The sequence below is a fragment of the Girardinichthys multiradiatus genome, chromosome 2 (genome assembly GCF_021462225.1).
Source record: "Girardinichthys multiradiatus isolate DD_20200921_A chromosome 2, DD_fGirMul_XY1, whole genome shotgun sequence".
NCBI classification, from domain to species: domain Eukaryota; kingdom Metazoa; phylum Chordata; class Actinopteri; order Cyprinodontiformes; family Goodeidae; genus Girardinichthys; species Girardinichthys multiradiatus.
The window spans coordinates 34,187,604-34,204,972 of NC_061795.1; the positions used below are offsets into that span (position 1 = coordinate 34,187,604).

The 17,369-nt window shown below is 38.8% G+C and overlaps 1 protein-coding gene across 2 annotated transcripts in view; it reads right to left on the reverse strand.

The window, feature by feature from the left end:
- Window positions 1–855: 855 nt before the first annotated feature.
- Window positions 856–17,369, reverse strand: part of LOC124880907 (BTG3 associated nuclear protein) — a 52,468-nt gene continuing 35,954 nt past the window's right edge. For both annotated transcript variants that reach the window (XM_047386331.1, XM_047386322.1), the window contains exons 12-13: window positions 11,131–11,271; window positions 856–1,816 (exon numbers count right to left, since the gene is read on the reverse strand). In XM_047386331.1, the coding sequence (XP_047242287.1) occupies window positions 1,700–1,816; window positions 11,131–11,271 (258 nt within the window). In that variant the 3' untranslated portion in view covers window positions 856–1,699. The remainder of the gene's footprint in view (window positions 1,817–11,130; window positions 11,272–17,369) is intronic.

The window sequence follows — 17,369 nt, forward strand, 5'->3', positions numbered from 1 at the left end:
TTTCCATCCATCACTCATTCCTGTTTTCAGCAGGTCCTCTAAGAGGCAGCCAAGCAGAGGGCCTTTTACCATGGTAACCACTCGTGCTCCTGGACTGGGCCAAGCGTTGTAAAATTGAAGAGTTGTGTCTCTTCCTTTCCAACTGCAAGATTTAATGGAGGGCTTCCTGGCATGGCTACAACATTTGAACTCCGTTATGGCAAGGAATAGATCCCATGGACCATCCCATGAAATATTGGCCCAGCTTTGTGTACAATTTTAAAAGGGGAGTAAACGGACTTTAACAGGACTTCCAAAGAGGGGAAAGAGGGAAAAACACAAGTTCAGTGGGAGTGGAGGATAAACAAAGTAGATGCGGTGAAGAGGGCTTTTAAAGGGAGACAAAGACGGCTACACCAGACTCAAAGGAAACAAATGAAAGCAGCCAAGACCAAAGATGTTGTTTTATCAAGTTCATTTTGTCGCCTGGTTCAAATATTCAATCCAAAATACACTATTACATCACAATGAGCATGGGAAACATGCTCACAGCAACACATAGAGTCTCAGAGTCTCTCTCTTATCTCTGCCCTGTCTGACTGCAAGGACGTACATCCTTAGTGGAGCATCTCTTAAATCCAACAACAACATCCTCTATATCTATACACAGAAAAATGTAGCAGAAATGTCTTTGAAGGAATGTAATTATAGTTCATAAACAATAATGAAAAAAACAAACCTCAACAACCTCAAACCCAAACTATCATCTCAGGGAAACATCAACTGTCTTTCTGCAGTGAATGAAAAAAAAACTTTGAAGGCAAATTGATGGTACTGTAAACAATAAAGAGCGAAAGAAACCAGAATTAAAGCACATTTTTTATGGTGGCCACAAACATATTTTATTCACAAAAGTGGATCCATCATACAGACAAAACTGAGGCAAATAAACAACTTTAGGGGTTTCCATGGATGTCTACAAGCATCATCCTGTCTAGCCTGGCACAGTCTCTTCTATTTATGCTCTTCTCTGAAATGAAAGCTTTTTAAATTTTACATTGTGTAACAATTAGATAAATAAAACAAGTAAAACAAAACTCTGAGGCTGAGAGGATATGGAAACAAGTCAAACACAGCAATGAAAGGTGCAGCTCATAGCTGGGAGACATAGTGTGGACTGAAATATAGTGAGGGACAAGCAACCTAATTTAATTTAATTTACAAGAGTAGCTGTCCTCATCTAAATCCACTTTTCCATTGGTGTGGACTGGGGCAAGTAAGGATGAGAAAGACCACGGCAACTCAGGTGGGATTTGGGGGTTTGGAAAACCAAATACTAATTATATTAGATTGTTCCAAAGCTGATGAAATAACAGCAAACTGAACCTCCAGCATGTCCTACAGTGGTCCAGCTCCTTCTGGTTATAAAAACGCAAGAATGACCATGGCTGATTTTGGAGTGTAATGGCTTTTTAAAAAATTACTTGTAAACATCATCTCACAATGTTTACCACTTGGCGTAAAAACACAAAACAAAAAAAAAACAAAAAAAAAAGAGCTGTTTGCCAAAAAAAAAGAGGAAAAGAATAATTCTTTCTCTCTGTTTCATCAGTGACCTTAAGAAACTTTCTAGCTTGATCGCTTGTCAGACTTTTCCACAGAGAAACGACGGGCCATGCTGCATGGCAGAGTTCAGGTCTGCAATGTATCAACTGGAATCTCAGGTGGCCACCGAACTGACAATCTGGACAACCTCGCCATTGTCTCCATGGATGGCACCCTGGATGGCTTCTTTTACCTCCATCTCAGCCTGCAAGGCTGGCGCCAGTTCAGCAGCCTGTGAAACAGGGGGGAAACAGAAAGAGGAAGTGTTTTTAATGAGGAAAACATGGACATCTGGCATCCAAAAAATCAAAAACCTGAAATCAAAAATGATTCAAAATTATAGCCCAAGATCACAACCCAGTTAATGAAAAAAACTCAACAAGGCTGGAAACCACTGCTGGATTCACAGACTATGAACCATCAGAAAAACACTGTTTAAAAAAACTGCCTTAAGTATGGTTAAGGTGGGCTCAGAAATGTAACATGAAAATGCATTAGACAAGGAGGATACACAATACATGAATGTGTAATTATGTGGAGAAACGTTCTGCATTTTCTGGGAATTAGCTCATCTCAGATGAACCCAAAGACATGCGTTGGTGTGGTCTGTTGTCAAATGAGGACAGGTGTCAGCTTTTGTTTAGTAAAAAAAAAAAAAAAAGTCTGTTTTTATGTGCCAAAGATGAAAAAAGTAAATCCTCAGTCAAATCTAAGGTTTCATGAGGCATTTGAGACAGAATAAAAAGTCAGGAGTATTGGCTCAATACAACTGTAGCCCAGTCTATAATTTTCTGTTCGGACTAAAAAGGTTAAAATTTAAATGCCATCATTGGAGTTTGTAATTCTACGTATGTGGCAAATATATTAAAGCTGAATTAAAATGCAGTAACTATAGTTAAAAGCAGAATAAAATCTAGTTCATTTATCTGTTAGAAGTGTTCATATTTAGGTAAAAACATTTTTAAGCAACAAAAGGTTTTGCTGTTTTAGTTTTGGTAACATACTGTTTGTGTTTGCTGAAAGCTTGATTAAAAGAAATATTTTAAGTGCGTGCTCTGTACCCAACCTAACATGTTTTGCTGTCAGTCTTGTATTTTATTTTATTTTATTGGTTGATGTAAACCTAATGTCCAATCACAGGTGTGAGGGTGGGACTTAATTGAGGCTAGAGTAAAAATCATCCAGGTGTACGGCATTCGGCTGCTACGTTTTGCTAGACGTAAGCTGAGAAATGAAAGCAAGTTGAAAACGGTCATAATGTATTCATGGATGCAGAGTCTACGTTCCTGTTATGGACTGTTTAACCTTGTACTGAATGAGTACTCGATGTATATGATTTTTGTGCATATGTTGAAGTGCATAGAAGTGTGATGCTAATCGCGAGTTAGCATGTTAGCATTTGAACGTGAGCTATTTGTAACTTTATATGTAGAGTATATGAGCCTTAGCCAAATATATAAACTAAATAGATATTTCTAAAACACAGTGGACCGAGAGGAATTCTCTGGACTCTTCTGTTGTGGATAGAATCTTCCGTGTACTCCATATAACCTGTGGTGTGAAGCAAATTTCAGCTCTGCTTTTGAGAGGGACCTACCTGGTGATAGATGAGACCTCATCCATTTCTCATACTGAACTAAAGGGACCCGTGAGTACTGGAGAGCACGTGCATTTTATTTTATGCTTGTTTACAAGTGAAGCGACCATTTTGTTTGTGGTCTCTACGAACCCGAGCCACGCTTCAGACCTGCAACAGTTTTCTTTATTAAATTTATGAGACCCTGCTGTTGTGGAGGGAAATCTGATTCTGAGCTGAACTTAAGAGAGCGGGGTATTGTTGGGTGTATGCTTTGGGATGCTGTTGAGTGTTGGAGGGTGAGTAGTATTTTGTGTATAAGAACACACCTTAATTTTGTTTTGCTTTATGTCTAAATAATATTTTTATTTCACTAAAATCTTCTTTTGTATTAGATTTTGAGTTGTGTCATAAGTTATTTACTGCAGATCTAAACAGATTTTGAACATGAACCTTGTTTTGTGCCGTTATAACATAGTAGCTCAGATATTTTCATGTTAATTGGAGGCACCGCCATATTTGGAAAGCATAAATAAGTTTAGAGGGTAATAGCTGATCATTGTCTCTCCTGTTTACCATTTTTTTTGTTTATTAGTAGATGACTTAACGTCCCCAGGGCCCCGCCTATAGTACTATTACAACATTAACAAAGGTTTAATATGTAGCTACTTGGGTTGGGTGCTACACAACTTTAGATGAAAAACAGACTATATAACACTATGTTGCCAAATGTATTCGATCGTATGCCTTTATACACAACAACTTGAGTGACATCCTGTTCTGTCATCCTGTGCTGGCCAGTCAAGTTTTGCAACACCAAACTCACCTATCGAAGTTTTTTATGGACGTTACAGTGATGCACTGGTGAGCAGGATTAAGAGGAACCGTGGACCGTTCTCCTGGCAACTGCCAAACCTAGACGTGTCCATTGGATTGCCAGATTGAGACAAGGTTCGACACTACAGAGATCACATCTCCACTGGTCCGGGATCCAGTGGCACTTTACCTCACCCTGTATGCAATGTTCTTAAAGTAATCTGAATGTCACCTCAACATCCGCTTACCAGTTGGTTTCACTGTGTTATAATATCACTAACAGATAACTGTGAAATATTTAGTAGCAAGGAAATTTCTTGACTGGACTTATTGCACAGATGGCATCCCATCACTGCAACATGGTGGATTTCAGTGAGCTGCTCAGAAAAACCTCTTTATCTGTGACCACTGAGGTAAATGGAAAACCCAAATTGAATGATTTGGATGGGATGAGGAGATACATTTGGCAATATAGTATAAGAGCTAAATGTATTTTATTATCAGCAGTTATCAGTCTCTGTTAACAAAAATGTTTGTGATTACATTGCTTTCCTGCCTACATGGGGATGTCTCAGAAACGTTATCCCAACATCAGAAGATGCATTGCTTAGAGAAATGATTGCTAAGCAAGGCTAACTGCTGCCAGGAGAAGACATCTTTTTTTCAACAAAGAACAGCGTTAGAAAGACATATGCTGCTGGCAGTGGGTCAAGCTTCCTCAGAAGGTCTCCAAACCAGATTTGTCTCCTATTAAAGGTTTGCTGCATCATGATGAAGAGAATCAGATCTCAAGTATCATGCAAGATGAGCAACTAGGAACATATTAAGGAAGTCTGGACACAGAAACATTTTCCTACAAAAATTATTATTTTCACTGTCTAAAACTAAACAGAAAACTGAAAGCACATACTTCTCTTATGTGCTTTTAGCGTTATGATGTGTTGCTGGAACCAAAATCAGAAATTGGTATTCTCAAAAATGTTGAAATATGTCATTTAAGACACAAAAAAGGTTCATTCAATGTATGCATTGCGGATTGCACGACCATTCAATTACTTTTTTGTGTGTATTCTAAGCGGTTTTGAGACATGGCTGCAGGCTTTAAAAGAGAGTGAGACTTTCAGTAGACAACAAGAAGGCTTAACGGAGTATATTAAAGTTGCTCTGTTTTTATCCTTTAGAGCTTTCAACCTCTGTCTGTTGGAACTTTGAGTTAAGGTGAACTTCTAAATTTTCTTGGGAATGCACATAGAGACTGCTGTTGTTTTAAATACTGCTGACTATGAACATAAGAAGCAATTGAAAGTTTAAAATGAGAACTCTGTTTTGTTCTTCCTTTAAAATATGAAGGAAGAACAAAACAGAAGTCCTGTTTTACAGCGACTGCACTTTGTGACACAGGACACGGCATTGCCTGTGCTCTTAATATATATATATATATTTACAGTAAAAACCAAAGGTTTGGACACACCTTCTCATTCAAAGAGTTGTCTTAATTTTCATGACTATGAATATTGTAGCTTCACACTGAAGGCATCAAAACTATGGATTAACATGTGGAATTATATACTGAACAAAAAGGTGTGAAACAACTGAAAATATGTCTTATATTCTAGGTTCTTCAAAGTAGCCACCTTTTGCTATGATTACTGCTCTGCACACTCTTGGCATTCTGTTGATGAGCTTCAAGAGGTAGTCACCTGAAATGGTATATATATATATATATAAATATATATATATATATATATATATATATATATATATATATATAAATATATATATATATATATATATATATATATATATTTATATATATTTATATATATATATATATATATTTATATATATATATATAAATATATAAATATATACCTCCAGCTTCTCCGGGGGAGCCCAAGGCGTTCCCAGGCCAGCCAAGAGACATAGTCCCTCCAGCGTGTCCTGGGCCGTCCCCTGGGCCTCGTCTGGAACACCTCCCGAGGAAGGCGTCCAGGAGGCATCCGGTATAGATGCCCGAACCACCTTAACTGGCTCCTCTCGATGTGGAGGAGCAGCGGCTCTACTCCGAGCTCCTCCCGGATGGCCAAGCTCCTGAAATGCCAAAATGAATATTGGCAGGTGAAAACCTTATCCATCCAACAACTGGAAGGCCTGGAAATTGAACTTAATTTGCTTAATTTCATTTGCATTTTACATTTTATCACTGGAGCATGTTTCTCCATCTGCTGTGTAATGTGCCCAATGCACACTTTTTTTTATTTGTAGTGTCAAAAGTGAGAACACTGCCTAGAATGTATGGTTTTCTTTCTTTTCAGCTATTTGTTTTGATATTAAGAAATACCTCAATACTTGCAAAATGTATTTAACAAACAGCAGCAGCATATGGAAACAAAAATAAACGGGTACACATATAAGCTAATCTGTATCTGTTCTCACAAACTGTAACTTATAAATTGTAGTAGCACTGGTGAAAATGTGTCTTGGAATCTCTTGAAATGGTCAAAGCCACAGTTCAGCAACAGTTCAGCCACTGTCACCATGTCATGGTTCAACATAATCCCATCAAATGGATCACAGGTAAGTGGAGCAGAAGGGAAAAAAGAGAGAAATCAGAAAAGCACTTGGAGAAAAGAATTAGAGAAGCAGTAATGTGGCAGGTTGAAAAATACTTGACAGCTTTTGGGCTGTCCTAATTCTTAAAGTCAGATGGAGCCTGTTAGTGTCTGGGTGTTTTTTGTTCTTTTTTTAAGAAAAAAAACAACGTTCATGACTCAGATGTGGATGATGACTGTGTAGAGTGACTCACTCCTTCCCTGAACACGTGCCAAAGGTTTCCTCAAAGACACCTGCAGCATTTAATCCTCCCTCCAGCCCAGCATGTTTCCCCTATGCAACAGCTATGACCCAGCTGCACAAAACACTACGACTCAGGAACCCAAACGTAATTTTCCAAGAACAGATGTCTTAATTTATCAAATGACGATTACTGAATGTCTGCTATTTGATATTAAAGCAGGAAAACAACTGCAGTGAATGAGATTGAACTCTGTAGCACTTGAGGGTGTGGTTAGATTGTTGAATTGTTTCCCATAATTTTGGTTGAAGGTTTCTTAGGTTAGTAAAAACATCAGAGCATACTGGGCAACAAAAGCGTTTGCATTCTCTGTTCTGTCAAATGTCATGCGTCCACTGAGAAATAACTGGGATTAGAAGATGAACCAGTGGTGCCACTGGCGAGCAGTGGTGAACAGACAGTTAAAAAAAGTTTTAGTATGTGTAAATTGTTTTGTGTGTTATGTTTAATTAAGTAGGTAAATTAGTATGAAGTGCCTTCATGTGATTGCATCTATAGTAACTGTTTAAAGATGAGGAAGCTGAATGTGCTTGGCTGGCTGAGCTGGGTGTGTGTAAGAGGTGTCAATCTCCAGAAGACAAAGAAGGGTTTGCAATTAGAAAGCATGACTTATTTTCCACTATTTCAAAGACTTTTTTCTGTTCCCTTTTTTCCAGTCAAGCTGATAATAAAGCATGAGTCACAAACTAACCGGTTAAATTCCTTGGACTGCATAAAATATGCCTCAGTGTAAACTCCTTTCTCATCTGTGTAATGGGAACAATTAAATAAAAAGAATGGAAAATGCAGAGACAAACACATCAGAGTGAGTAATTTTTCGGTAAGTTGTATAAATGCAACCACATGTCTGGAAACTGATGAGAGTCTGTCTCTTGATTTAACATTACTTGAAAGGGTGTACTCAGGAACAGTGATAACCCTTCAATGTATTTTGACCAGTGAGTGAACTATAACATATCAAAACCCAACTGTGATAACATGCTGTGTACCAGGCAGGCACATCCATCTACCCTTACAAGGGCTACACATTCTTCTGAATCATTTGCTATGTGTTTATTAAGTTCATCCAAACATTAAATCAACTCGCACAACTAGTCTGACATTGATAACAACTGTTATAGCTTCGGGTCCAATTCCAACAAGGTTACATTTTGTTTGGTCAATGAACACTTTGTGATCAAGTGTTGTACATCTAGCAGCAGCCACATGGGCTTGCTAAACCCCCGCTTGCATTGAAGCACACACTGATGAATGATTAGTCCATTTCTATTCAGATCTGCGAACAATCCAGCATAAGAAAAATAAAGATCATTTTATGTAAACACACTGCTTGATTGGAGACGGTGCCAATTTTCATGAAGCAGATGTGTTGGAACACAGTAAATCGTCTGTGATCACTGCACAGTGCCTTGCAAAAACATTCATACCCCTCAAAGTTCTTCACATTTCGCCATGGTACAATAATAAACTTTAAAGTATTTTATTGAGACTTTATTTTGATAATAACATAAAGCAGTCAACATTTGTGAGGTGGAAGAAAAAAGATTTAAATTTTTTACAAATGAAAATCTAAAAAGCATGGTGTTCTGTTCCTCTCAGGCCCTTTGAGTCATCACTTTGCAATTGTAGCTGCATGTTATTTGGAGCATGTCTTTACTAAAACTTAGTCAGACTGCATGGATAGTATCTCAATATCTTTCAAGATTTGAGAAAGATTCTTAATTACTTTTAGGGCTTGTGGCACACTGACAGTAGCACTTTTTAATATGGCTTTTCTTCTCACCACTCCAAGCCAGATTTGTGCAGCACACAGCTAATAGTTGTCCTGGTCCCAAATTCTTCCAGCTGAGCTGTAGATCTCTGCACCTCCTCCATATCTTCCAGTCAGTTTAAATCAATCAGAAGTCAATCAGTGGTTTAAATTGCATTACCCTACAGTGGACCTTATTTTCTAATTTGGTGACTACTAAAGGCTGAATTTATTTAGTGTCATCTGATTAAAGCTGTCTGAATTCAAAGGTGTGCTATATTTTCTAGATTTTATTTGTAAAAAATAAATAAATAAAATGTGACATCCCTTCCAACTCACACTGATGCACCACCTTGTGTTGTTTCATCACACAAAATTCCAATAAGATAGATTCAAATCTGGGGTTGTAACGTGACAAAATGGGAAAAGGTTCACGGAGTGTAAATATTTTTTGCAAGGCAGTGTATGTTATTCAGAAGACACTTGAAGGTTATCTTTTCAGTGATCCACGCCCAATAAATACAATCAACACAGCTCTTTCCCACTCACACAATCAAGGAACCAATTACCTAGCCAACTAGGAACAACACAAGGACAACAAAAGAGGATCATATTGACGATGTCTTTACAGGGAAATTCCTAATTAGCAGCAGAGCTGGTCGACACATTTCTGTAATACTGAGTCTGTATTTCTTAAAAAGAAGTAAATATTACCTGGGTCTGCAGGGGGATCCTTATCAGGACCCAAAAGGTATTTTCAAACAGTCATAAATCATCTCCAGTTTTTCCGTTGCTTATATAATAACAAACACTACATTCATTTCAGACCTTGACAGTATCCATTTGAGCTCACATTTAAAGTGAAAGAGGCAGAGGAAAAAGAAGAAAAAAGAAATGCAATCCTTGGCATTGTTAGGGAACAGAAAAGAAGAAAGAACAATGGGATCTTGCTGTTACTTGAAATCTCTTGCAGAGTTTAAATGACCACTTCAAAGGCTAGCCTCCATGCGCCTGCACACCATCCTGATCCAAAATGTTTCTGTTGCTTAATCAGTTCAATCATAGAGGGATTTTAGGCATTTTACTAATTACAACTCTTTTCCTTGTTTCACACCATAAGACCGAATACTTCTTTAAGTATAATTACTGGTTGTCCACCTGCAATTATAACATAAAATATGACATATGTGATTTAAGTAGTAGTCTGTAAAACATATGAGCTGATTTTCCTCTGAAACATTAAAACACATATAAAACATAGAGTTATGAAAACATCAAACATGAAAAATAATCGATAATGAATTAAACGTTGCCTGGATGTCTGTGCTTGTGTATACTAAATCATTGGTATATGCAAGTACAACTATAACAGTAGTAGCACAACACCACTGGTATTTATGAGCAGATAAGTAAATCTTTCAAAGTGCAATCAGGAAAAACTAAATCAAATTTACAGACTGCCAACTCTCAACTCTTATGCATTAAGACCAAGGCAGTCATGAACACTTCAAAAGGCGATTATTTTCTGAGACTACCTTTGTCGACCATTTTGTTAACTAATGCTTTGGGTTGGCATTTTATTGCAACAACGGACACCGTGTAAAGTCTTTGTGATTTCTTGTTTCCTAAGGTACAAGGTTTCCAGATCTGGGTTGGCAAAGCAAGCCTAACAATGATGTTTCTCCACTGTGCTCCTCAGTTTAGCTGCGGTGTCCAATTTGAGCGAGGAGGAATGTCTTAGCAGTGTCAATCATGCTCATGTACACGTTGCTCAGACCCCTCCCTCGCACAGTGCGTTCCGTCGTTCAAACTCAGGATTGCCGGTGTGCTGCTGCATGTGCTAATGGTATGGGAAGGCCATGGTCAAGGTAAAGCATACTGTTGATGTTTTGTCCACACTAGCGAATGTGCCATAGCCGTCATCAGCGGCCCTGCTTACTAGCCTGTGCCTGTTTTATGCTCTACACATAGCATCTATACTAAAGACTTTTATTTTGATGAAGGCTTACTTAAAAATATTCTGTTAGGTTGACTATGCTGACTGATAAATATTTCTTGCTGGGCTGGAGGACAGCACTGAAAGTTATAAAAACACAGAAGACACTTCAATCATTTTAACATTGTTTGTGATGCAATATTTTGGGTTAGGAAGAAGAAAGAAAACAGTCAGAGTGACACACAAAATAAAAGCTATTTGTAAGCACTGGTTAACAGTTATCCTTTACCAGCGCTAAGGTTGGCATCTTATATAGAGCTTCCTATTGGCGCTAATCTTAAGGGCCATTGCACAGTTTTTAAGGAGTCTGGATTGATTTTGATCAACTCTGGTTAAAAAATTACAAACGCTTAGAGTGGTCAAACCTGAACGGTTACACTATCAGGATTGTTGTAACTGTTTATTCACAGTATATACTAAAAGAAATACTGAAAACAGGTAAGAAGCCCAGCACTTTAATGAATTGACAGAAAAACAAACAAGTAGCAATGATTTACATTACCAGTGATGTGTTTCATCTTTTGCACTTGGAATGCTTCCCTTTGTTGTTTTACCTGCACAGCCGCTGCGTGGTCTGAAACAGGAGCTAGCTGCACGTACTGCACTTGGATGTCAGGTGGGAGAGCCGCCCCCTCCACTGCCGTGGCTCCTCCATCGGCCGAAGCAACAGCTATCAATTGAGCTCCACGTAGTACCTAGGGCAGACATTGAGGGACAAAAAAGGCAGAAAGGTCGATTACAGTTCACCGTACAGGCCCCTTGCCTGCATCTGCAGAAATCAGTTCACCGCATCTTTATACATTTATTTGGAATCCTGCAGCTCTATCTGAGGATTAAAATTAACAAAAGAAATTCAGATCAACCTTGTATGTAACATGATGATACCTCCCATTCAAAAGGTGGTAAGACACAGCAAAGAAAGAATAAGATTTTAAGAATAAATATTGTGTACGCAGATGCATAAATGATAAACAATTTACCAAAATAATTTTCCATTTTGAGAGGGGGGATAAAAAAACAAAATAGCTTCAAATCGTTTTTTCAAAATTCACTGCGCTAGAGTTGGATGGTGATTACAGTTGGATGATTTGCTGCTTGACCTGTATTGCCAGTGATTGTCTGGTCTAAAACTAGATTTGCACAGTAAACCCAATCAGAATCTTCATTGCAATATTGGTTTTACAACATTGCATTTGCAAAGAACCTTTGGTCTAATGTTTTCCTTTAGTTGCATTTTAATACGCAATGACAATAATGATTTTGATTTCTAGGATATGCTGTAACTGTTTTAGGTGAATTTTCTTTGTACACCTTACCTTTGTCCAATAAAGTGCAGTATTTTACTGGATTACCAGAGGGGCCGTGAGAGACAATTCTGTAAACTTGGAGAAGATGAATTGGTTTCATTTTCTTATAAACATTTTCATGTTTATAAGGAAAAAAAAGTGTCTATAGAAGCCTGCACTTCTGTAGCACTTTATTAAGTCCAGGAACTCCAAAGCGCTTTACGCTACAATCAGTCATCCACCTGATAACACACATTCACACACTGTAGGTGGTAAGCTACATTGCATCCACAGATTGAAAAAAGTTAGGCTGCCATACAATCAGGGCCACTGGGCCCTCTGACCACCATCAGGAAGACAGGTTCATTTAAATGTAACCACAAACATAGAAGAAATATTTGTGTGTGTATATATATATATATTTATTTATTACATACACATATATAAATAAATGTTTTGAATGCTGTTAAATATGCTCCTCTATTTTGTCATACATGTCTGATATGGAAATATCCTGTAAAGCCATCTACCAGAGTTTTCATTGCAAATAAAATAAATATAGATTTTTATGCCAACAACAAGTCGAAATGTGATAGTGGTGTAAAGGTTTATAAAACAAAGCATTTCCATGAACCGCTCTGACAGTTCAAAGACCAGAGCTGTTTCTACATGGCAAAAATCTACTTTGGTCTGCACCCCATTCTGACCGCTGTTTAATCCAAAGTGGTCTAAACATCTTTGTCTTTATCCATGTTGAGGTCATTAAAAGAGTTACATAATGTATATATAAAAATAAAGTGAGATAATGACAACCCACATCCTCTCCGCTAACCCCTTTTCCAAAGTATCAAAACCAAGACCAGAGCATCTGTAGGTTGTTTAGGAAGACTTTAAGCAACAGTCTGCTACTATCCAAAAGGACTGACATAAATGTTGCATTAAACCTAAAACAACGCCATGGTCAATCTACACTGTAATCCAGAGGTGATGTTAGAACAATACTTTCAATCTTTGACCTGGATTTTATGCAACAGCATAAAAACAGTCTGCAGCAATAAAAGACTTGCAATTGTATTCATGGCACAAATATTTTGCCCCAATTCCCACATGTATAAACAAAGATTATATACATAACTTTATAACCAAGATTGCAGAGGAGCAATTTACCAAATGTTTTTATGTTTTTAAACACTGTGCTATTTAAACTCAAAATGGGAACACACTGGTTAAAATATATTTAGAAAAAATGAATTAAATGACTTGGCAGGAGATCCTAAGTAGGATTCTGCAAAAGAATCTTTATCTCCCCTAGTGTAGAATACCAGGTACCAGCATCAAAGTTGTGTGGCTTTGGTACAGTAATTATAGAACAGTGGTGTGTACGAGGTTTTTCTTTTTTGGCATTTTAGCATTTTCCTTCCAGCTATTCTTATAGTCAGAATCTAAAACAATCTAAAACTATACAGAGCTGCTCTGAGATCTGCATAGTACTGCTGGTAATTTAAAACGCATAACTTTTATGTGACAACAGACACAGAAATTAACATGCAATTATGCTGTCTACTGAAACACACAGAAAGACGCATAGAGAGAAATATCCAGTCAGCTCTGTGCTGTTGTACAATCACTTTAATTAGCTTGAGGACATAGACAACATTGGAAGTCTCTACTGTGGCCCGGAGCCTTGCAACAATAATAAAATAATAGGGGCAATTTCTGTCTGAAGTGGAGCTTTGGTGCACGAGCTAAAGACATGATCTTATTTTTATTCTTTTTTTTTTTTATTCCCCCAAATTCAACACAGCGTTTTCAAAAATTTGATATTTCAGAGGTTTCATATGTATTTTGTTATGTGGAGTCTCTGTTTCTGGGACTAACCTCGAGCCATGCTAAGCAGACGGTAAAAAGATGAATACGTAAACCCGCAGAAAAAACAGCAAACCTCAATTGCAGATGATGTTTGTTTCCCTAATCTCTGAGTCCCACACTGTCCCGCAACCCCTTTGTCCAACTGCTGCTTTGAAGTTCTGAGCTGATGACGGGCCTCAAAAGGTTCGGTTTGAATCCACTGGGGTGACATTTTGGCAGTGTCTCCACAAATTGTGCCGTCTCATCACCATAAGGTGCTAGCCCCAGTCAGCCTGATGGAATCCATTAGCAAAAGCAGCCTGTCTGAGTCATCGGATCGCACCACAAGTACACTTTAAAGAACAGACTGGGTTGGATGTGACTGGGTTAGGCACTGGATGAAGCTGAGGACAATTACCATCTGGGATAAATGAATCGCTGAATTTGGTAACATATAAAACAGAACTATTTGGAGAACTACCCTGGTGGGTTGATGTAAACCGTAATCTAACATTTAAGGAATAATTTCACATGCTGAGAAATACTCGTATTTGCTTTCTTTACAAGAGTTATAGTCCCTCTTATGTCTGCCAACAGCCTCTTTGCTTTGTATTAGCAGAAACAGCTGCAAGCAGACAGTCTGGATTTGCATCCACGCATTAACTGTTTATGACTGAAAACAAATTTGTAAAAAGAGATTAATAGTTTTAAAAATCTCTCAGCATTTCAATGGGAACTTCTTCAAAAAAGTTAGCTTATAATTATTAAACAGCATCATGCAAAACCAATGTAAAGGGTTCTCGTTATGACAGGTCACTGGAAGGGTGAGAAACCAGCTGCTAAGACGTTTGGTCATGGCAGAGATGCATGGTTATCTCTGCTCTGTCACACTGTTGCATTAGGCAACAAAAGCAGCTCCAGCCAAGTTCTCATCTCTTTGTAAACCCTCCGTAGGAGTGTTTCTCTACAGACCAAATGGTATATCGAAGAGTACAATTACTGGAGTTTGGGGAGGAGGAGTGGGCGCTGCGGTTGAGATTCGAGATAGTAAACACTTGTCTCACTCAATTAGAGTTTCATCCTCCTTTTGAGAGCAGTTTGCATTCTCAGCTGTGAGAAGCAACACACAGAGGTTCAGTGAAGCATTTACAGAGTTGGAACGGCATGTGAAATCTGCGCAGGGATTGCACGGGAACATCTCGGCTCCACATCCTGTCCCAGAAACTTTCTCTAATGGAACAACTTGTCTCTACTGTTAGGGTGTAAAGCTGTGAAACTTGGCATTGAAGTCAAATAAGATGAAAACAATCTAAAAAAAAAAAAACATGAACCCCCTTCGATTAAATAGTTTTTAGCCTTTGGCATTAAAAAAAAAACTTCATGATTTGATTACTATGACTAAAAGATTAAACTGGAGTTCATATAAAAGACACAATCTGGTGATTCTGGGAATGCTAATGATAATGCCTCTTGCTGCTAATAAGATATAATCATCATTAAGCTCGTTAGCAATCATGCGACAACAGAAATAATTACAATGCTGCATCCAATATTAAAGGTCTAATGAGGCCAAAATGATCCTGCATGTAAATTAGGTTTCATCAACAACAAACTGATTGATAGTTATGCAAATGTTATGATGAGAATAAAAGTAACTTGATACTGTGGAGATAGAGACGTGACCGATCCCATTCAATACAGGTGTCGAGCCCGATACCGTTGTATTTCTTGGATATGATGCCCAGCTGAAGCCTGCGAACCAGACACTATGGTCCTGTGTTGGTGGAGTTTATTCTATGGCTGATTTTACTCAGAAGGTTAAAGCCTACTGTCAAAAACATTTTGAAACTTTTAAACTGTATATAGTGCCCTGCAAATGTATTAATACCCAATAAACAGTTTTAATTTTTCATCACACACTGATTTCAAAACGAATATATTTATTTAGGATTTTAACTGATAGACAAACAGAAAGTAATTCATTAGTCTAAAGTAGAAGGAAAATAATGCATAGTTTTCTTTTTCTTTTAACCATGCTCGTTTGTTACGGACCAGGAGACAGAAATGAAAAGGAAAAAAATAAGAAAGAGAGATGGGGCAAAAAGGAAAAGGGGAGAGAAGGAGAAAAGAACGGAGGAAAGAAAGAAGATGAAGAGAATACAAGATAACACCCTGGTTGCTTTTACACCTGCAGAAAAGTTCATATTAACAGGTTTTTTACCAAAAAGTGCACGGTACTGATGAATGCAAGATGTATTTAGTGGTAATGCAGCTCAATATTGAACATTTGTGTTTCTGTTAACACCTGAATCTAAACACCTGTGGGTCTGAGTGTGAGCGCGCTTGGGTATACAAGGTTTCTCCATAAAAATATGCAATAGTGAGCGTGAGGAGGAACAGACCCGCCCCCCTGGACCCGGGACAGATACGGAGGAGATCCGACCCACAGACATCCAAAGGCCCCCCAGAGCACAGGATCCCCAGGAGAACCACCGCCGGGACTACTGCTACCGCAACCCCCCCCCCAGAGAAGAGCAGGGGAGAGTCCCAGTGGAACTACCCAGCAGCCACAGTGCAGAAGCCCCAAGGAGCTGCAGCGATGAGCCCACAGGCCCTGCTGGCAGCCATCTACGCCCGAGCAAATACAGCCATCAACCCAGAGACCCGAGACCCCAGGACATATCACTCCCCAAGCAGAGGCCCGACAGAGCCCAAGCAGCCACCGGGAGTGAGCCAGCACACACCAAAGCACCCAGCCCCGGACAACGAGAACCACAAGTACACCAGCGGGCAGAGACACCAACAACTGGCAGGTAGTGTGGCGGGGAGGAAATAGGCCCCACATTTAATGGGGGACCTGAACTGATCCAGGAGAGGGAGCACCCCAAGACCCAACCTGACACAAAAAACAGGCACACACAGGCACAATAACACATTCCCACCCTCAAGCGTACACATAAAAACACTCACACCCACGCACCAAACATAAAGACAAACATCAATGGACGTCGTACACTCACTCACACTCCCCATACATACTCTATACTCTCAGGTCCAAGTGCCGATACCCCACAGGGGCAACCAGCCTCCGGACAAAGAAGGTGGACCCCTTCCCTCCGGGGGTGGAGATAGGCAGACCGATGGTTTAGTAGTTTTCAGAAAACAGATGGTTTTCAAAATATTTTACAAATGAAAAAAGTGTGGCGCCACTTGTCATCAGCCCTTTATTTTGACGACTTATCATCGGTGATAGATTTGGCTCCAGATCTATTATGTTCAAAGACCTCGTTGCCATCACCCTAATCTTTAGGTCCCTCCTTGGATTCTATATCAGATTTAATTAGAAACGCTGGCCTTGGCCACTCTAAAACGATAATATTACTTTGATCCCTAAAATCCTGCCCATTTGTTTAACATTTCATTAAGGCCGAGAATGATTTACTTTCATTGTAACCTAATATCTTAGACCTGAGGCAGTGGACTCAGTTTGTGAAAGTAAATTGATCAGTCAGCAGATCTTCAATGCTTTACTGCTGCCCTTCCCAAAAAGAGATCAGTTGGTTGGTAATCATTGTGCTGCAAGGCTTAGACTCAGATTGGATTAACAGGAGTAAATGGAAATTAAACCACAGAAGAGAAGAAAAGAGCTCTAAAAAATT